This window comes from Sapajus apella, unplaced genomic scaffold, assembly GCF_009761245.1.
Source record: "Sapajus apella isolate SASKATOON/1434 unplaced genomic scaffold, GSC_monkey_1.0 scaffold12, whole genome shotgun sequence".
Taxonomy (NCBI): Eukaryota; Metazoa; Chordata; class Mammalia; order Primates; family Cebidae; genus Sapajus; species Sapajus apella.
The window spans coordinates 25,393,819-25,415,038 of NW_022436952.1; the positions used below are offsets into that span (position 1 = coordinate 25,393,819).

General features: G+C 48.7%; 1 protein-coding gene across 5 annotated transcripts in view; it reads right to left on the bottom strand.

Annotated features, from left to right (window-relative positions):
- The window catches only part of DNAH2 (dynein axonemal heavy chain 2), a 109,440-nt gene that overhangs the window by 45,318 nt on the left and 42,902 nt on the right, over positions 1 to 21,220 (bottom strand). For all 5 annotated transcript variants that reach the window (XM_032280399.1, XM_032280402.1, XM_032280400.1 and 2 more), the window contains 22 exons: positions 20,969 to 21,143; positions 20,079 to 20,242; positions 18,240 to 18,401; positions 18,035 to 18,138; positions 15,310 to 15,466; positions 15,076 to 15,158; positions 14,782 to 14,962; positions 14,253 to 14,391; positions 11,119 to 11,336; positions 10,754 to 10,855; positions 10,205 to 10,330; positions 9,476 to 9,586; positions 8,743 to 8,931; positions 8,217 to 8,320; positions 7,931 to 8,120; positions 6,985 to 7,165; positions 6,017 to 6,144; positions 5,522 to 5,674; positions 5,131 to 5,256; positions 1,220 to 1,438; positions 879 to 996; positions 534 to 670 (listed from right to left, as the gene is read on the bottom strand). In XM_032280399.1, coding sequence (XP_032136290.1) covers positions 534 to 670; positions 879 to 996; positions 1,220 to 1,438; positions 5,131 to 5,256; positions 5,522 to 5,674; positions 6,017 to 6,144; positions 6,985 to 7,165; positions 7,931 to 8,120; positions 8,217 to 8,320; positions 8,743 to 8,931; positions 9,476 to 9,586; positions 10,205 to 10,330; positions 10,754 to 10,855; positions 11,119 to 11,336; positions 14,253 to 14,391; positions 14,782 to 14,962; positions 15,076 to 15,158; positions 15,310 to 15,466; positions 18,035 to 18,138; positions 18,240 to 18,401; positions 20,079 to 20,242; positions 20,969 to 21,143 — 3,267 coding nt within the window. The remainder of the gene's footprint in view (positions 1 to 533; positions 671 to 878; positions 997 to 1,219; positions 1,439 to 5,130; positions 5,257 to 5,521; positions 5,675 to 6,016; positions 6,145 to 6,984; positions 7,166 to 7,930; positions 8,121 to 8,216; positions 8,321 to 8,742; positions 8,932 to 9,475; positions 9,587 to 10,204; positions 10,331 to 10,753; positions 10,856 to 11,118; positions 11,337 to 14,252; positions 14,392 to 14,781; positions 14,963 to 15,075; positions 15,159 to 15,309; positions 15,467 to 18,034; positions 18,139 to 18,239; positions 18,402 to 20,078; positions 20,243 to 20,968; positions 21,144 to 21,220) is intronic.

The window sequence follows — 21,220 nt, forward strand, 5'->3', positions numbered from 1 at the left end:
TTTTTTTTTTTTTTTTTTTTTTTTTTTTTTGAGACAGTCTCGCTCTCATTGCACAGGTTGGAGTGCAATGGCATAATACTCTTGGCTCACTGAAACCTCCGCCTCCCAGGTTCAGGTGATTCTCCTGCCTCAGCCTCCTAAGTAGCTGGGATTACAGGTGCACACTACCACACCAGACTACTTTTTTGTATTTTTAGTAGAGAAGGGGTTTCACTATGTTGGTCAGGCTAGTCTCAAACTCCGGACCTCAGACAATCCATCCGCCTTGGCCTCCCAAAGTGCTGGGATTACAGGTGTGAGGCACCGCACCCGGCCACAACAGAGTGTTTTTCTTATCATTGTTCTCATTAGTCATGGCAAGCAGAGCATTTTTTCTTCAGCTGCAGGTTTCCCTGAATCCAGGCACCCTCCTCCTCAGTTCTCTCCCGCAGAACCTGCCCTGCTCTGAGGTTTCTGGCTCTCCTCCCCAGCCGCAGCCCATGCTTTCCCGTGCTGGCCTCTGCAGGCCCTCAGGAGTCAGCCACACGCCTGACCTGCTCGGGCATTGAGATGCGCTCGCCGTTGATGAGGGTCAACACCTTGTTATCATCCATGACGGAGTTCATGCTCTCGATCCACAGCGTGTCCACAGGGCCATCGAACAGGATCCACTTCTCATCGGGTTTCTCATCTGAGTAGACAGTGGGTGACAAGGACACCAGGGAGCCACTCACCTCGCACCCTCCACTCATGCTCCTCGGAGACACAAGCTACGCTTCCTTGTCCTTTGCCATTCCCCAGATATTTCTCTGGGGACTTGGAACTCCCCATCCCCAGACTCCCTACCCGCTTAGAGGATTCAGGCCTCTGCCCTCTACACTCCATGATCCTTCGGATACCTGCACATGCTGTCCGCATGACGCTGGACAAGATGCCATCTGTCCATTCATTGGTGTTGAGGTCGTATTCCCCATAGAGTTCCCCTAGGGACAATGCCTTGGGGTTCAAAGGGAACTCCTGAAAATGACACCGGAAGGGTTTTAGCTGCTGATAGACAAAGGCCCCCCTTTATTTCCAGCCCCCTCTTAGATACATGCATTTGCCCCTCCCTCATCTCTCCAGGCCTCCGGGGACCCAGCTCCAGCCCTCCTGGCCTTGCAATGTCCTCCGTGGCCCCGACATTCCACTGTCTTCTTACTATCAAGTCTCTGCCCCTGACTCCACTGCCCCAGCCACGTACTCTAACAATGTTGAAGTTAGGGTCTCCAGCGCGACACAGGCAGGACAGGGAGGCCTGCAGGATGCGCCATGAGGCAGTCTTGCCACTGCCCGTGCAGCCCACAATCATGGTGGAGTGGCGGGAGTTCTTGGTTTCGTACAGCTGGAAAACCTTGGTGAGGGTGAACGGAGTGTTTTGCAGGCCCATGTCTCGAATCTCCTGCTCAACGGTCTCCCGCAGCTGGGGGAAGGGAAAACACAGCAAGTGGAAGAAAAAGGATGAGGCCTTCGAGGACTTTCAAAATCTCCCCAGTGCCAGGGAGAAGATGTTCAAACTGCTAACAGTGGCACCAGGGCCCTCTGTTCACTCAGTGGGAAGCTGGGCAGTTGCAGAGTTGAAAGATTGAGCTCTGCAGTCCGCCACCCTCGTTCCCCCAGCTCTCAGCTATGTGACCCTGGATAAGGGACTTCTCCAAGCCTCAGTTTCCTCATTGGCACAGTGTCTTACATGTAGCTCTACACATTTTTTTCTCTTTTTTTGACACAGAGTCTTGCTCTGTCACCAGGCTGGAGTGCAGTGGTGCAATCTTGGCTCACTGCAACCTCCGCCTTCCCAGTTCAAGCGATTCTCCTGCCTCAGCCTCCCGAGTAGCTGGGACTACAGGCGCGCACCACCACACCCAGCTAATTTTTGTATTTTTAGTAGAGATAGGATTTCACCATGTTGGACAGGATGGTCTCGATCTCTTGACCTCGTGATCCACCCACCTTGGCCTCCCAAAGTGCTGGGATTATAGGCGTGAGCCACCGCGCCCGGCCAGCCCTACACATTTTTTGTTATTATTCAGCAAATATTTATTAAGCTTCTACAATGTGTGCCAAGCACTGTGCTGTGTGCCAGGGATACAGCTTGGAACAAAATAGACTTTGTCCTATTGCAGAGCTCACAGTATGGTGGGAGAGCTTGATTAATATTAAAGACATTATTACCTAAGTTAAAAAAATAATGCTTGAAGAACCATGACCTAACAGACCGGCCCCAGAATAGTCTGCCCTTTTTAAACACCCAGCTCATGTAGTCAAATAATTTCAAATAGATGCAAGATTGTTACTTGCACTAACAGGCCTCGCCAATATCACTTCCTTCCACTACCTGAGAAGTAGTTTTATTAGTACGTTTTGTGTGTGCACCTGCGTTTAGTGTCATAAACAAGTTTAATGTCACATTTTCTATTTATTCAGTCAAAAATATTCTCAGCCGGGCACAGTGGCTCACGCCTGTAATCCCAGTACTTTGGGAGGCTGAGGCGGGCAGATCACCCGAGGTCAGGAGTTCAAGACCAGTCTGGTCAACATGGCAAAACCCCATCTCTACTAAAAATACAAAAATCAGCTGGGCGTGGTGGTGGGTGCCTGTAATCCCATACTTGGGAGGCTGAGGCAGGAGAATTACTTGAACCCAGGAGGCAGAGGTTACAGTGAGCCGAGATCTGTCTCAAGAAAAAAAAAAAAACATACACACACACACACACACACACACACACACACACACACACATAGTCAGGTGTGGTGACAACGTGCTCATAATCCCAGCTACTCAGGAGGATGAGGCACAAGAATCGCTTGAACCCGGGAGGTGGAGGTTGCCATGAGCCAAGATCGCACCACTGCACTCAAGTGCAACAAGTGCAAAACTGTCTCCAAAAAATAAATAAATAAATAGTCCCCCTGAAGCCTTCAGGTTTGCTCCAATCTGGATTGCCTCCCTTTGGAAGGCAATTTCCCATCTCTCCAAGTTCACTGTCATCCTGTGACCTCCATTCACCAACACCCCGAGGATTACTGTAGCCTCCCCATTACACCGAATCTTCTGTTTCTCATCTCCCCTTTCGTGGTATGCTCCTGTATTTAAGTAGAGCACATTTTCTATAGATTTTGGAGAAAGGAGTAGTTGTGACTACAGGAGCACAGCACCATGCCTGGCTTTGATTTTTGTTTTTTTAAGAGACAGAGGTCTTGCATTGTTGCCCAGGCTGGTCTTGAACTTCTGGCCTAAAGTGATCCTCTTGCCTCAGCCTCCAAAGTGTTGAGATGACAGACATGAACCACGGCACACCCTATCAGTCTCAATATCTGAAGTAAGTTTTCAAGGATCTGATTCCACTGTCTGTTGTTCTTCTGGCTCCCATTCATGGTTTCTTATTTCCTTGTATGTTTTGTGATTTCTGACCATGAGTTGCTCACTTTCTTGGACTTTTACCTCTGGTAATTCTTCAAAGTATGAGTTGAAGTTTCATTCCTCCAGAAATAATTTGCTTTTGCTTCTTCCAGTCACCTGGGGGCACTAACAACCTAGAACTACTTAATATTAAAATCTAGGCTTGCGTTTTCTTTTCCAATTACACAGTAGGATAAGTGATGACAAGAAACCATGTGAGAGCTGGTGTGTGGTTAGGAAATCTCAAAGGAGATTAGGTCTTTTTCTTCCATCATCAGAGGTCAAAACCAGCAAGTTTCTGTCCTGTATACACCCTTCTAAATCGCAGGCTTCTCCTTTTTCCATCCCAGAGGGTGTTGCCCTTGTGGACTGGGGTTTCCGCAGCACGTGATTTCTGTCTGTCTTCAGACTTCGGCTCTTCATCCCCTATCCCCACTGCCTTAAGTTCAACAACAGTTTTCAGGGAGAAGGCCAGCTTTGGTACTCACCTGCCTCCCAGGGTTCCTGCTTTAACTCCCCACCCTCCTCAACTCCTGGAATTCTTTCTTGCCAGCTTAGCAGTGCACGAAAAAGGATGTTATTATTATATTTGTATCCATCATTTTAGTAGTTTCCATTGAAAGGATTATTCAGGGAATCTAGACTACCACACTGCCAGAGAAGAAAGTTCCTATTTTCCTATTCTTTTTTTTTTTTTTAGATGGAGTCTTACTCTGTCACCCAGGCTGGAGTGCAGTGGTGTGATGTTGGCTCACTGCAACCTCTGCCTCCTGGGTTCAAGTGATTGTCCTGCCTCAGCCTCCTGAGTAGCTGGGACTACAAGCACAAGCCACCATACCCAGCTAATTTTTGTATTTTTAGTAGAGACGGGGTTTCACCATGTTGGCCAGGATGGTCTCGATCTCTTGACCTCGTGATCTGCCAGCCTCGGCCTCCCAAAGTGCTGAGATTATAGGCATGAGCCACCACAGCTGGCCATTCTTATGCTTTCTAAAACCCCCTCTTCCATTCCACTGCTCTCTGATACTAAATGGCTTCTAGCAGCTTCTCCTCAAAACTACCTGATGAGGTGAGAAGCAGAGGCATGGAGAACTGATGGGCACAGAGAAAGTGCAAAGTCAACAGATTAGAGGTTTTGATGAAGTCAGAGCACTGCTGCATGGATGCGCCTGAGCAGGTACATTTGAGCAGGTCAGCGGGGAAGGGAGTTAGGGTCAGAGAGCAGAAGGTTTGAATAGTCTATCGCTTTATACATAAGGAAGTCCAAAGAGAGTTCAACTGACTTGCTCAAAGTCATAGCCAGTAGACAGCAGAACAAGGCTTGGAAGCCAAGCTTTCTGTTCCCACATGCATATTCACATATGTGGTCAGGGAGTGTGTGGTTTTGTGTTTTTGTTTTGTTTTTTAAGATAGGGTCTTGCTCTGTCACCCAGGCTGGAGAGCAGAGGCATGATCTCAATTCATTATAGCCTCAACCTCCTGGGCTCAACCAATCCTCCTACCCCAGCCTCCTGTGTAGCTGGGACTACAAGCGTGTGCACCACCATGCCTGGCTATTTTTTGTATTTTTTGTAGATATGGGGTTTCACCATGTTGCCCAGGTTGGTCCCAAACTTCTGGACCCAAGCAATCTGCCCACCTCGGCCTCCCAAAGTGCTGGGATTATAGGCACGAGCCACAGCGCCCGGTTGGGGAGAGTATTAAGGGACAACTACCTTGCCATAGTCAATGACAGGCAGCTCAATGTTGGGAAATAGATCTTGCACGATAGCATTGAACAGGGGCACGTCCACTGAAGTGAGCTTGGCAATGTTCATATCTCTCATTGAGAGCAGCAGAACCTGGATGGGAAAAGACAGAGACTCAGGCTTGAGGAGCCAGGGCATAGGCCCCTCACCTCCAAAGGGTTTCAGGGCAGGTGCCAAGAACAATGGATACACCAGTTAGCAATTAGCAAAGCAATGGGCAACAAGGGAACGGGGACAGGGACAGGCGGGAGGGTAGGAATCCCAATCTGGGGAAAGAAAGGGTCTGAAAGACTTGAGAGAAGCGACACGGGGCCGGTGACAGTGGAAGTCAGGTCCAAAGGCTGTGTTCTTGCTCTACCTCTTCATCAGTCAGATCTGGTTGTAGGCGGCGCTTCTTGCCAGCGTAGCGCAGAAGGGAGGTGAGGGCACGCAGGCCAAAGTCATAGTGGTCCTGTCTGGAGAGCTGCTGCACGGCCAGTGAGTAGAGTGTATACACCTTCTTGGCCAGAATCTGGGGAACGAAAACAGGGGAGGAAACAGTCCCTCTCCCTACAAATCTCTCTGCTTCATCTCAGGACAGTCAGAGGCAAGAAGCCAGGTCTCAGGACATGAAGCAGGTAGCAGGTGCTCTACAGACTCCTAGAAGATCGTGTGAATCACGTCATCATCAATTAGTGACATCACAGAAGAGAAGCCTCGCTCCTCTCAATTCTTCTCCACCCACATCCAACTGACCATAGTCTAAGTTCTTTATAGGATAAGCTGATTGTGGGGCCTTTGGGGAGTTCCTCTGGCCAGGGAATGATTATGAAAGGGAATTAAAATCATTGGAGAAAAGGGATTATTAGAGTACCTTGCAGTTGCCAAAGCCCTCTCCAAAAAGAATGATTTCTGCAATGAGGGTGGAGTCAGGCACCACCATGGCAATTGGACGGAACATGGATTTAAGATTTTCAGGAAGCTCTGTGCGGCCAGCATAGCCTGGAAAACAATGCCACTTTTTAAGAATCATATATTTCCTCATCTTGATTTGCTTCCCAAAAGTCACTTTCCAATCAATCTCATCTTCTCCCACCTAACACCATCCTTAACTTTCTCCCCAACTCCGAGATCACATCCTTTCTTGTCTCAGCCCCAGCCCTTCCCATCCCACTTTGGTCTTCTTTCTTATCTACGGTCCTTTCTTTACTCTCTGCGTGGCCCTGTTTCAAACTCAAAGAACAGAGCTGTCAATTTCCTATCTCTCCAAGTTCTATGTATAGCTCACATCAGTCCTAATAGAAATCACAGCTGTTCCTCTTATTCGTTCAGTTCCTAAACGCTTTCCTATGCCTGTGCTGTCCTAGACCCTTCCCCCAGAGCTGTTCTTAGGGAACAGTAATGAGACGCTTGGGCCTGCTGCAAAAGAGATGGCAGATAGACCAGAACTCTGGGAGCTAGCGCAATGGGAGTAGACAGCTAAGTATCTTGAAAGACGAGGGCAACGGCTGGGCGCGGTGGCTCACGCCTGTAATCCCAACATTTTGGGAGGCCGAGTGAGACTCCATCTCAAAAAAAAAAAAAAAAAAAAAAAAGACAGGGTCTACATATACACACATAAGTGGTTATTAATCCTTTTAGGGAAAACAGTAAGATTGCCTCCCCTTCTCCCAGAAAGTTGTGCGTTTATCCTTCTCTCCCCTTTGCTATCTTCAGCCAGACTTCCTTAGCTATATGCTTTTGAATGGAAGGGGGACGAGGAGGATCCACAGTTACTTGCCCTGGATACCAGGTACCAAGTTCTTCCCACCCCGGGAACCCCATCCACTCCCTGCCACCTACCAGGATTCATGGTAATGAAGATCCCACAGGACCACACCAGATTGATTTCGAAGCCCTCAAAATGGAAACGGGTGAGGCCGGCAGCCAAGGCGGATAGGATGGACAGGATCTGCTGGGCCACCACCGACAGCACCTCAACATTGATGCGGTTAAACTCATCAAAGCAGCCCCAGGCTCCAGTCTGCGGGGTTCGAGGCAGAGTCACTGGGAGCAGGAGAGGTGCCCCAAGATGCTAGAAAGCATGATTAACACACCCCCCTTCCTTAAAACATTTCAATAGGCGAGGCCGCCTCCAGAATAGACACAGGGAGAAGGGCACAGGAGTACACTGTTGTAGCCTCTGGCCAGAGCTTTCCATCAGACGGGGCCAATCTGAGATGATGCTAGAAAGTGTGGGTTGGGAAGAGACCGGGGTAGGGAACTTGTGCACCCTGAGTGTCTACTCTGCTCCAGTGTACACACATTATTTTCTTTAATCTTTTATAATCTTCTGATTTTGCAAATAAGCTACGTGAAGCTCAGGAAGGGGAAGGGACTTTCCCAGTTGTAAGAATTACATGTGGCTGGACGCGGTGGCTTATGCCGGTAATCCCAACACTTTGGGAGGCCAAGATGGGTGGATCATGAGGTCAGAAGTTCGAGACCAGCCTGGCCAACATGGTGAAACCCTGCCACTACTAAAAATACAAAAATTAGCCAGGCATGGTGGCACACACCTATAATCCCGGCTACTCTGGATGCTGCGGCAGGAGAATTGCTTGAACCCGGGAGAGGAAGGTTGCAGTAAGCCGAGATCAAGCCACTGCACTCCAGGAAAAAAAAAAGAATTACACATGATGCAGTGTCATGAAGCTACAAAGCACTGAACCAGATTTGGGTTTCAGTTTATTTTCTGGGACGAAAAGGTATTTAAGGGGTCTCTGGCACAGGGTGGCAGGATACTGACCTGGGCCAGACCTGAGTACATTCGGCCCATGGATTTGTAGTCCAGGCCCTCAGAGCAGTTGACCACAATGACATATATGCCCAGGGCCTTGCCCAGGTCCTTGACGGTCTCCGTCTTTCCTGTGCCTGCCGGGCCTTTGGGGGAGCCCCCCCGGTGCAGGTGCAATGCCGTGGTCAGTGTCATGTAACACCTGAGAATTGAGAACAGGACTGGAGTCAGAGTCCGGGAAGCCCCTCAGCTTCCGTTGTCCCCACCCCAGCCACCTCACTCATCCCACACAGCAGACCTGTCCGTCAGCGGGGTGATGACAAGCCGGCCCGAGTTACCCAAGTACTCATAGCTATACTGAAATTGTGTGTTGGTCTGTCGGATCATACAGTCATCGAGATCCTGGGGAGAACAGGAGAGAGGTGGGCTTGGAAGGAGAGTTAGAGCTGGGACAGTGACTGAGAGTGAGGCTCAGAGTTGTCAGGGAGGCTGCAGTTAAGGGATCGGGGTTCCCTTTTAGAGTTGGAAAGGGGAGTGGCTTATGGCCAAGACAGATAATGGATGTCACATTGCACGTCCACCCCAACCTAATGCAGCGACCACCTGGAGTGTTTCTGAGTCCTGTTCAAGTGACATTCACAGTGAGCCCTGACTGGGACAACTACATGCCACTCCTGATTGAGATGGAATGAAGAACTGGATTAGGGCACTGGGACAGGACTAAGGGTCAGCTGAGGATATCCTTGGATTTAGAGAACGTCAACGCAATGAAAGCATTAGGATCCGTTTTAGGCTAAGAGAGCAGGAGTCGGCTCATCTGGCACCTTCTCCCAGTAGAACCGAAGTTGGCTGAGCCAGTCAAAGGAATTGACATCCATGAGGCCACTCTTGTAGAGCTTCTCCAACACATCCCGGGCATGAATTTCTATCGTCACCAGAGCCACAATTTTAAGCCGCATGATCTTGGTCAAATTCCCCCTGATGGCTTCTGAATATTTATTCAGGATTGACACCTGTGGCATGAGGCAGCAAGGAAGAGAGCAGGCAGAACAATGCGGCCAAAGCCTGCTCACCCCTCGCCCCACCCAGCACCACTTCCAAGCTGGTGCCGATCCCACCTGCTGTACCTCCTGGTAATTCTGCTCCACTGAGGACCGCCCCCACTGGACGTCCATCATAGAGCCCTTCCATCTGGCCCTTTTCCACCAGCTCACCTCTAACTCTGACTGCTGCCTCCCTCCAATTCCAGCTCCAGGCCTAGCCCATACTTGCAGAGCACCCACCTGCTTTTTGCTTTTTTTCTTTTTTTTTTTTTTGAGACAGAGACTTGCTCTGTCGCCCAGCGGCTGGAGTGCAACAGTGTGATCTCTGCTCACTGCGGCCTCAACCTCCTGGGTATGCCACCAGCTAATTTTTGTATTGTTTGGTAAAGACGGGGTTTCACCATATTGCCCAGGCTGGTCTCGAACTTGTGGGCTCAAGCGAGTGGGCTCCTCCCACCTCTGCCTCCCAAAATGCTGGGATGGCAAGCATGAGCCACTGTGCCCAGCCTCCCACCTGCTTCTTCTTCACGACCTTGAGGATTTTCTTGTCTCCCCGCTCCTTTGCTGTCAGCAGGCACTTGGTGACATCAGCTGTCCACTGGATCTGACTGGCAGTGATTACCACCTGAGGATGTGCAGAAGCCATGTCCCAAAGCCCCGTCCTCCGCTACCCACACAGCCCAGCTCCCAAGTCCCAGCTATTTCAAGAACGATGTGCCTCTCCCAACTGCACCCAGTCTGCTCTGAAGGATGGGACATGGGCCTCAGGTCAGGAGCTAAGGGTCCAGCTTGGAGTGTACCAGAGCCACAGCCCAGAAAGGGGGGTAAGAAACCATACTGTATGAGACTCAAGATTCTGTCTTTCCACTGGCCGCCTCCTTTTAACTCCATCTTCCTTGTTCCCTCGTTTCTTTATTTTTGTATTTTTTGAGATGGAGTGTTGCTCTGTCGCCCAGGCTGGAGTGCAGTGGCAGGATCTCGGCTCACTGCAACCTCCGCCTTCTGAGTTCAAGCAATTCTCCTGCCTCAGCCTCCTGAGTAACTGGGATTACAGGCGTGCACTACCACATCCAGATAATTTTTTGTATTTTTAGTAGAGACAGGGTTTCATCATATTGGCCATGCTGGTCTTAAACTTCTGACCTCAAGTGATCTGTCCACTTCGGCTTCCCAAAGTGCTGGATTACAGGCGAGAGCCACAGTGCCCGGCCCTTGTTCCCTTATTTCTATGGACCCAGCTCACCTGGCCAGCCCACTCCTTCACCCACTTGTCCCTCTTGTTAAGGAACTTCTTGAGGGCCAGGCGGCAGTTCCGGAGAAGGTCCCGCAGGGTCACCCTCATGGTCCGTTCCACATCGCCGAGCCAGGACTGGGGGAGATGGAAGAAAAGGACAGTTCAGCCTTAGGGGCAGGGCCAAGGTCCTCCACAGGGAAGGCACTTGGGAAGCGGCACTCCAGGGCTTGGTACCCAGAGAAAAGCAGGAACGGGCAACAGCTGGTCTCGAACTCATGGGCTTAAGCGAGTGGGCTCCTCCCACCTCTGCCTCCCAAAGTGCTGGGATCACAAGCATGAGCCACAAGAGAAATGGATCCCTGAGAGAAACGGAGGCTAGGAGCCAGATGGTCTGACTTTCAAAGGAAATTTCCATCCATGTCATTGTCAGGAGTGGCAGGAGGGAGGCGAAGGAGTGACCATCGGCCATTCCCAGAGCTCCTCTCTCCTCGTGCAGCCACGCGAACTTTCTATAGGAAGAAGAACCAGCTTGGTCCTCAGACCCTCACCACTGCTCACCTCCACGGGCCCTTCTAAGAGCACCGAGTGGAGGAAGTCAATGTACTCGCCGTCACCCGAGAACATTCCCACAGCTTCCCATTTGCTGCTGGGCCCTCCAACCTGTAGAAAAAAGAAGCTACTCACAGCCTGGGCTGCCCATGCTTGGCATCCACCTAGAAGTACTGGGGCCTTTTGAGGGTAATTTCTGCTCCTCTCCCCTCCTCTCAATATTACCAATTCTAAGAAGTCCTACCCCCTGAGGATCGAGAATCATTGATTAACCTGGTCCTCTTGTTGGAAGGGCAGGGTCCCCTCCAAAGCCTTTCATACCCCAACACCCCCCCTTCCCCACCCACCATCTCACCGTGGCCACTGCTACCGACCTTCTGGATTCTCAGCAACTTGATGTTGTCAAAGCATTTTTTGAGGTGTGGCTGCACGGCCTCTGGGTTTCGGGACTGGCCCAGAATCTCCAGCAGGTCATCGTTGGACAAGAAGTAGAAGCGGGGGAAAATATGTCGCTTGGTCTCTAAGTACATATCCAGAGACTTCTGAATATCTTCCAGGGTCGTGTTCATCTGTATCAACATGTCCAGGAGGCCTGGGAAGAAGAGGGATGAATGACATTTGATGGCCTTCTTTCCACTGCCCTGAGGGGATCTGGATGCCCCAACTTTGTGTTATTTGCCAGCTCTTGAACAGTGGGGCACAGACTACCATGAGGGTTTTTGGATGCAGAGAAGTATCCCAGACCCTCTACCATGCTCATCCCATTCTCTCCATTAATTCATTCCTCAGTATTCATTATGCACTATTGCACATGTTACCATTTATGCATGAATGATACATCATATGTGATTTCATTAATACTTATCCATAGTTTCACTTTCCATGGTTGCAACTACCTGCAGACAACTGTGGTCTGAAAATACTGAATGGAAAATTCCAGAAATAAACAATTCCTAAGTTTTCACTGGACACTGTTCTGAGCAGTGTGATGCAATCTCTCCCCATCCTGCTCTGTCCCCCAGGGTGTGAATTATCCTTCTGTCCAGCATCTCCACGCTGTGGAGGTGCCCTGCCTGTGAGTCACTTAGTAGCCCTCTCAATTATCAGATCAACTGTTGCGACATCACAGCAGTGCCTGTGTTCAAGTGACCCTGATTTCACTTAATAATGTAAGCAAAAGTACAAGAGCAGTGATGCTGCCAATTCAGATAGTCCAAAGAGAAGCCGTAAAGTGCTTCCATACAGATCTTCCTTCCTTAAAGGAAAAGGTGAAAGTTCTCAGCTGAGGTTGCTGAGATCTACAGTAAGAATGAATCTTCTGTCCGTGAAACTGTGAAGGAGGAGAAAGAAATTTGTGATTGTTTTGCTGTCACACCTCAAACTGCAGAAGTTACAGTCACAGTGCATTAATAAGTGCTTAGTTAAGATGGAAAGGGCATTGAATTTACGGGCGGGACACATGAACAGAAACATGTTCCGACTGATGGCAATTGGGTTCAATACTATCTGAGGTTTCAGGCGTCTACCGGGGGTCTTGGAACATATCCCCAGTGGGTGGGGGACACTGTATAACACGACCGCCTAAGAACTTGGGGGTCAAGTCCATCTTCCCTCATTTTCCATGGGCAAAAAAGGAAAAAGGGCTGGGGGAAGAACTTGGGAATCCACGGGCCAACCCAAGAGCTTCTGAAAAGTAGAGATTACCCTCCACTTACACAATCTAACAAGCTAAATCATTTTATTTAGATACATGTCATGTACACACAGTGAAAGAAATCTGCAAGGACTAGGGTTGCCAGTGTCCCTCATGTCATAGCAAAAAGAATCCCAGAATGGGGTGGCAGAAGACCCCCGATCAAACAGTAGTTCCTTTTTTTTTTGAGACGAAGTCTCACTCTGTCGCCCAGGCTGGAGTGCAGTGGTGTGATCTTGGCTCACTGCAACCTCCACCTCCCAGGTTCAAGCAATTCTCCTGCTTCAGCCGCCCAAGTAGCCGGATTACAGGTGCCCACCACCACACTCAGCTAATTTTTGCATTTTAAGTAGAGCGAGTTTCACCATGTTGGTCAAGCTAGTCTCAAACTCCCGATCTCAGGTGATCCACCCGCCTCGGCCTCCCCAAAGTGCTTGGACGACAGGCGTGAGCCACCATACCCAGCCCAAACAGTTCTTTTACTTACTGGCATGTCAAGTAACTTCCTCAGGTTTTGATCTCTTTGTGTATAAAATGGCAATAAAATCCATCTCAAAACCCAATGTGAGATACTAATTGAAATGTACTCATGTGTGTAGCCTCTCAACAATGTTAGTTTCCTCCCAGCCTACAGCCCCATACCTTAGGTCTTGATTGATTTTTCCCCTTGTCTTCCCAGTTCCTAGCTTTCTGAAGAAAGGATAGACACTAGTGTAAACTCAGAGGTGACCCTCATGCCTTCAAGCACAGGGCCTACAGGCTGTCAGATCCTTTGAGTGAAAACCTAAGTGTGATCCCCCAAGATTCCAGGCAGACTCAGTTGCTGTGGACAAGATAGATTTGTTCTTTGCATTCAACAAAGGGATCATTGTTTTTTTGGCTTTGCTTATAAACTGTTCCAAAATATAATTCTGTCAATTATTTCAGATAGTATCAGTTGTCATTCAACTTTGCGTATCATAACTTGTCATGTTTATCTTTTATCAGAACAATTAAAGTTATTTTTATTGATATGTATACTCAAGGCTCTTGGAAAAATGGAGAACTGTTAGACTAGCCCTAGGTAAAAGAAAAAGAGGTCCTCTGCACCTCCTACCAGAATTCTTCTCCACAGGATGCCCGTTCTAGGTGCCCATTGTCAAACTTGACTCCCCGATTCTCTACCCCAATCTCCCCCAGTCAACCAGACCTCGCTATGTGTTCATCTTGCCACCCATCCCTTTCTTCCCTATCCCTGACCCCATCCCATGGCTGAAGACTAGTTAATCTGATAAACTAAAGCCAATGTAGGCTGGGCTTGGGGACCTGTAATCCCAGCACTTTGGGAGGCCGAGGGAGGTGGATCACCTGAGGTCAGGAGTTTGAGACCAGCCTAGCCAACCTGGTGAAACACTGGCTCTACTAAAAATACAAAAATTAGCTGGGCGTGGTGGCACATGCCTGTAATCCCAGCTACTTGGGAGGCTGAAGCAGGAGAATTGCTTGAACCCGGGAGGCGGACATTGCAGTGAGCCGAGATTGCGCCATTGCACTCCAGCCTGGGCGACAGAGCGAGACTCCATCTCAATAAATAAATAAAATAAACTTATCTGACTGATTCCATAGCCCATGCTCTTAACCATTATGTTATTATACTCTACTCAGATATTTGTTGGGTTTAATTTATGAAATTATGATTTAATGCTTAGAAGAGGTGATGATGGGAAATGTGATGAGAGCTGGGGGCATCAGTCTTTTCATAAATGAAGCACACAACCAAGACCAAGCATAGTGCCAACTGAGGCTGTGCCAGGGCAGGAGCCCCGGAGCTCTGACCTGGGTGATGGGTGCTCCGGAGAGCATTGTTGTCCTTGCTCATCCGGTCCATGATGGTTTTCCAGTTGCTGTTGACCTGGTCAAATAAGGCTGATTCATGGGGCAGCTGCTTGCGGATGTCCTCTCCTAAGAAGATATTCTGAAGGGGCCAAAAATTGCAGTGAGAGGCCATTTCTCATGCATTCTCCACCCTCTGCTCCCTGTTCCAAGACCACAGATGACAGTTGATTAGAAGATACAGAGTGCTAGCTGGCAGATGCCCAAGTTCTACAAGGAAAGTTGCAGGTGGGGGGCCAGGTACCTGGGTCTAAGAAGAAAAGTGGAAGAAAAATCTTGGAAGAAGAACAAAAACTTATTAGGGAGGGAATCTAAATGAAAGGTAATAACTAAGAATCAGATGGCTGGGTCCTAGACGAAGAGCGACTTTAAAGGTAGGAGAATGAGGCTGACAACAGGGCAAAATCTAGGTCCTAAGCAAATGAAGGAGTAGAAGCAGGAAGCTGGAAGATCTCAGGCGCTGAGTCCTGACCTCTAAGTACATCCACTGACGCTGCACTGTGAGAATCATCTCAATAACTTCCAAAATGAGGGAGAGGCAGCGCTCCCAGTGGTCCACCTCCTTCTCAAAGGCCTTGACAAAACGAGATGCCTTCATGGTAGACAGAGCTACCTGGTTATCTTCCAGTGCCTGGAATACTTCTTCTGTACCTCTGGGACACAAGAGGTCAAAATCATAGTCCATCCTCACCTGCCCAACCTTGGTCTTCACTCTGCAGCCCAAGTCACACAGCCCTCCCTTCTCCTAGAGCCCCAGCTCCCCCACCTGAGCCGATGATGGCCTTTATCCTTGTAGGGTACTATGTCTAGCTGAGTCACATCCCAGGTCTTGGCAATGTTTTGTAATGCCTGTGGAGAGAAAATGGGGGACACAGCAGTCAGGTATCTCTTCCCCAAGGGGAACAGGAGCTGAGAGGCGCCATCAGGTGATGAACAGCTGGAAGCCTGCGCTCCAGGAGGCATAGGAGGTGCCGGAGCCTGGGAGACGACTGTGTCATACCACTTCGATAGCCAGCTCTTTAGTTGCCGAAGCAGAGATCTCTCCAATTTTCTCCACATGCTGATCCATCCCAAGCTCCACAATCTGCTCCAAGGTGAAGCTTTCAGATTCCTGATCAAACTCCCGCTGGATCTCATCCCTGACCTGGTCCCAGTGCCTGCAGCCAGGAACAGGAGGGTGTGAGGTCAGGAGCATTACCGTTACTCCCCAATGCTCTCATTGGGATGCTACGATTCTGCATAGTTATTAATTCATGATTCAACACATTTTGCTAAACAGGGTCAAAGATGCAATCCTAGGCACCATGGGGAATACGAAGATTGAGGTGAGAGCCTCCAGGAGTTGATTCTCTGGAGAGGGAGTTAAGGTAGATGTGCTTACAAAACACACAATGAATCACTGCAGGTTTACTCTAGAGCTGCACTGAGTAAAGGCCTTACATGAAACATCTCATATCATTCTCATGGCTACTCTATAAATTAGGAATTATTATTACTCCATTTACAAACGAGAAAGCTGAGGCTTGGAGAGGTTAAATAATGAGGCCGGGTGCAGTGGCTCACACCTGTGATCCCAGCACTTTGGGAGGGCGAGGTGGGAGGATCACGAGGTCAGGAGTTCAAGACCAGCCTGGCCAACATCGTGAAACCCCGTCACTATTAAAAATACAAAAATTAGCTGGGTGTGGTGGCGTGCACCTGTAGTCCCAGCTACTCCAGAGGCTGAGGCAGGAAAATAGCTTGAATCTGGGAGGCAGAGGCTGCAGTAAGCTGAGACTACACCATTGCACTCCAGCCTGGGTGACAGAGTGAGACTCTGTCTCAAAAAAAAAAAAAAAGGAGAGGTTAAATAATGTAAGCAAATAAAATGGTTAGGTTATATATAACCATATAACACAATGGTTTTGGCATTGCCAAAAGCATTATACCGGAAGAGAGATAAAGAAATAAAATTAGTTTTCCTTAAATAGATAGATCACGATTAAAACACCATTTATAAAAATTACTTTATTTTTATAAATCTATTCCCAATGGCTTGAGATACTTTCTCTACCATAACAAATTCCAGATGGATTAATAGTTAAACTTGAAAAACACAAAGCATTAGAAGAAAGAATGGAGAGGATATATTTTTAACTTTCATATAGGAAAGGTCTTTCTAAACAAGGCACAAAGGCAAAAACCATACAGAAAGAAAGCTATACTTTTGTCATACAAAAAACAAAATCTTTTGTATGACAAAGACCTAAGGCAGGACAGGCACGGTGGCTCACACCTGTAATCTCAGCATTTTGGGAGGCCATGGCAGGTGGATGACTTGAGGCCAGGAGTTCAAGACCATCTTGGCCGACATGCAAAATCCCATCTTTACTAAAAATACAAAAATTAGGTGGGGTGTGGTGGCTCACACCTGTAATCCCAGCACTTTGGGAGGCTGAGGTGGGCGGATCACCTGAGGTCAGGAGTTCAAGACCAGCCTGACCAACATGGAGAAACCCCATCTCTACTAAAAATACAAAAATTAACTGGGCATCGTAGTGCATGCCTGTAATCCCGGCTATTCGGGAGGCTGAGGCAGGAGAATCACTTAAAACCCGGGAGGCGGAGATTGCAGTGAGATGGCACCATTGCCCTCCAGCCTGGGCAACAAGAGCGAAACTGCGTCTCAAAAAAAAAAAAAAATACAAAACTTAGCTGAGCATGATGGAGGGTGCCTGTAATCCCAGCTACTCGGGAGGCCGAGGCACAAGAATCACTTGCACCTGTGAGGCAAAGGTTACAGTGAGCCAAGATCACGCCACTGCACCCCAGCCTGGGCGACAGAGTGAGACTGTCTCAAAAAAAAAAGAAAACAAAAAGACATAAGGCTTAATCATGATAGACAGGTAGACAGGGCAGGAGTTAGAGAACATGAAGTCAGCAAGGCTGGATGCCCCGAGACAGTGCAAGAAATAGAGGACTGTGGCAGGCTTGGTGTCTGCGCCACATGTTTGCCGAGCACTAACTCACAATAGCCAAGATGTGGAATCAACCTAAATGTCCATCAAGCATTGAAATATATATATATATACAATGGAATACTCTTCAGCCTCAGGAAGGAAGGAACTCCTGTCATTTGCAATAATGTGGCAGAGCCTGGAGGACATTATGCTAAGTGAAATAAGCCAGGCAAAGAAAGACAAATACCGCCTGATCGCAGTCATATGTGATATGTGAAGTCTAAACAAGCTGAGCTCACAGAAGCAGAGTAGAATGCTGATTACCAGGGGCTGGGGTGGTAGGTGGAGCCTCAGGAGGCGTTGCTTAAAGGACAGAAGATTTCAGTTAGACAAGAGAGATGAGTTCAAGAGATCTCCTGTACATCACAGCAATAATGGTGAATAACAATCTATTGTATACTTGAAAATCACTGAGAGTAGCTTTTAAGTATTCTCACCACAAAAAATAGGTATATGAGGTAATGCATATGATAATTAGCTCAATTTAGCCATTCCACAATGTGTACATATTTTAAAACATTATGCTGTACACCATAAGTGTATGCAATTTTCATGCGTCCATCAAAATTAAATGTTTTTTAAAAAGACGAAAGAGAAAAAAACATACATTTGTGGACAGAAAGGAGGAGAGGGCTGTGAACGCTGCAGAGAGGGGAACGGGAGGGACCCGGTGGAGGTGCAGGCCAGCGGGCAAAGCAGTCACCCTAAGCAGAGGAGCAGCCTCACCTCTCTCTAAGGGCAGGGTTCCACAGGTCTGAGATGAGAGGCATGGTCCTCTTGAACTGCTCTATTTTCGAGCGAGTGGTTTCAATAATTTCCCAGTTCCGGTCCTGAGCAAAAGTGGGAGGCATCAGAAGACCCGACGACCTCCCTGGGAACAGACCTGATCCTCAGCCGGCTGCTCTTCCGCCTCCCTCTCCTTTCTTCCCACCTTATACTCTTTGGCTAATCTTGTGAGGCGACGAAACAGCCCATGGGCCGTGGTCTCCATGGTCTCTGTCTGCAGGGTCAGGAAGCGGCCAGTCTTCCACTGGTTCCAGTTCTCCTCCCAGTCGCGTGTGATCTCCCAGACCTGCTGGAGGGCATCGAGCTCCTACAGGGCAGAGAGAAGCATTTCGTAAACTGGCACCTGTCCTCTTCCTCCCTGATGGACGCCCAGGCCCTTTGCTGCTCTCCCTCTGTGAAGCTTCCCCTCGAGATAACAGAGCTGCCTCTTCGGTCCACATTTTTTTCTCCACTCTCTTGCCTTAAGAGCTCATCAAGGAAAAAGCACATGAAAAGATCCTCAACGTCATGAGTCATTAGGGAAATGCAAATCAAAACCTCAGTGAGATGCCACTTCACACCCGCTAGGATGGCTAGAACCAAAAAAAAAAAAAGGTAAATAAGTGTTGGCACGAAGATCTGGAGAAATAGGGGCCCTGGTACACTGCTAGTGGGAATGTGAAATGGTGCAGCTGCTGTGGAAAATAGCTTGGCAGTTCCTCAACAAGTTAAACATAGTTTCCATATGATTGAGCAATTCCACTCCTAGGCTTATACCCGCAAGAACTGGGAACAGGTGTTCAGACAAATACAAGTACACGCATGTTCATAGCAGCACTGACTCTCTTTAGCTAAAAGGTGGAAACAACCCAAATGTCCATCAACTGGCAAATGGATAAACAAAATGTGGTAAATTCATGCCATATTCAAAGATGAATATTCAGCCATTTAAAAAAGGACTGATCCATGCTACACCATGGATAAACCTTGAAGGCATAATGCTAAGTGAAAGAAGCCAGATTAAAAAGGCCACGTATGACATGGTTCCATTGGTATGAAATGTCTAGAATAGGCGAATCAAACACATGAAAAACAGATTTATAACTGACAGGGGTGGGGGAGAGGGAATGGACATGAGTGCTAATGGGCAGGGTTTCCTTTAGGGTAATAAAAATGTTGAGCCGGGCACGGTGGCTCATGCCTGTAATCCCAGCACTTTGGGAGGCCGAGGCAGGTGGGTCATGTGGTCAGGAGCTTGAGACCTTCCTGGCCAATCTGGTGAAACCTCGTCTCTATTAATATACAAAAAAACTAGCTGGGTGAGGTGGTGCGCACCTATAGACCCAGCTACTCAGGAGTTTGAGGCAGGAGAATCGCTTGAACCCAGGAGGCAGAGGTTGCAGTGAGCCAATATCACACCACTGCACTCCAGCCTGGGTGACAGGGCGAGACTCCATCTCAAAAAAAAAAAAAGTTTGGGAATTAGATAGAAGTGGTGTGAATTACTAAATGTTACTAACTGTTCACTTCAAAATGGTTAATTTTAGCAGGGTGCGGTGGCTCACACCTGTAATCCCTGCACTTTGGCAGGTCGAGGTGGGTGGATCACCTGAGGTCAGGAGTTCGAGACCAACCTGGCCAACATGGTGAAACCCCATCTCTACTAAGAGTACAAAAATTAGCCAGGTATAGTAGTGGATGTTTGTTATCCCAGCTACTTGGGAGGCTGAGGCACGAGAATTGCTTGAACCCGGGAGGCAGAGGTTACCGTGAGCTGGATCATACCACTACACTCCAGCCTGGGCATCAGAGCAGGACTCTGCCTCAAAAAAAAAAAAAAAAAAAATTAAATTTTTTACATGAATTTTACCTCAACTGAAACCAACAAACAGAAGCTCCTCATGAGCTCCTCTCCCATCCCACTGCCTTTGTGGCCCTAAGGACGCATTCTCCTGTCCCTGCCCCTGATCGACGGTTACCACGGGGCCCTCGCTCAGCACGCCACCTTCTCTAGGTTCTGAAGGTCCTTAGAGGGTGGCTGCTCGATCTTGAAGAGGCCCAGGTTGGCTCGGAGGCTGTTTTCCTCTTCCCGCATGGCCATCAACACGGCCCGCACTTGTGTGATCTGCTCTAGGGCGGACATGTGTCCCACGTTGCTGGTGAAAGGGCCTGTGGGAGATTCAGGATGAAGCTCAGCTTCCTGCCCACGTCCAGCAAGGAAGGCCACGGCTCTCCTGTCTCTTTGTGGGCAAATCTCACCTCTCTCCTCACGTGAGAGAGAGAAGGGAAGGAGAGCAACAGGGAACGCATTGAAAGAATGGTGGTTAATCTTAGCAGAAACTCCTAAATGCGACTTGAGAGTCAGGAACAGATGGAATACAGTAGTCGGGATAAGAAAAGTAGAAATGGGGGCCAGGTGTGGTGGCTCACGCCTGTAATCCCAGCACTTTAGGAGGCCAAGGCAAGCGGATCACAAGGTCAAGAGATCGAGACCATCTAGTCTCTACTAAAAATACAAAAATTAGCTGGGCGTGGTGGCACACGCCTGTAGTCCCAGCTAATGGGGAGGCTGAGGTAGGATAATTGCTTGAACCTGAGAGGCAGAGGTTTCAGTGAGCCGAGATCACACCACTGCACTCCAGCCCAGTGATAGAGTGAGACTCTGTCTCAAAAAAAGAAAAAGAAAAGTAGAAATGCTATGAGCTGTGCCACTGCCTCCCCCAAAACTAGAGCCCCGGGTGTCCTCATCCTTTGCTCCTGAGCTGTGGCTCTTACCCGGCCCCAGCACCGGCCCTCCCATTCCCCTCCCTGTTCTCACCGTCCCAGGACCTGGGCTCGGAAGGCAGGGTCCCTAAACAAAGGCTAAAGAAGTGGGAGAAGCAGATCGAGGAGTACCTTTGAATTCGAAATCTTCCAGAAGCGTGTGTGCTTTCTTCTTGAAATCATCTGCTGAGTGGATCAGGCCTGTCTTGAATTTCTCCTTGTATTTCCTCAGCATTTGCTCACTGTCCAGCAGGGTTTGTTGGAAGACAACCCACTCCCCATTGAGACTGTCTAGCATCTCCAGTACCTGGGGGTGTCAGAGAGTGGAGTATGACCAGGAGCAGGAGGTCTGCCCTCTCATCAAGGCTTTTTTTTTTTTTTTTT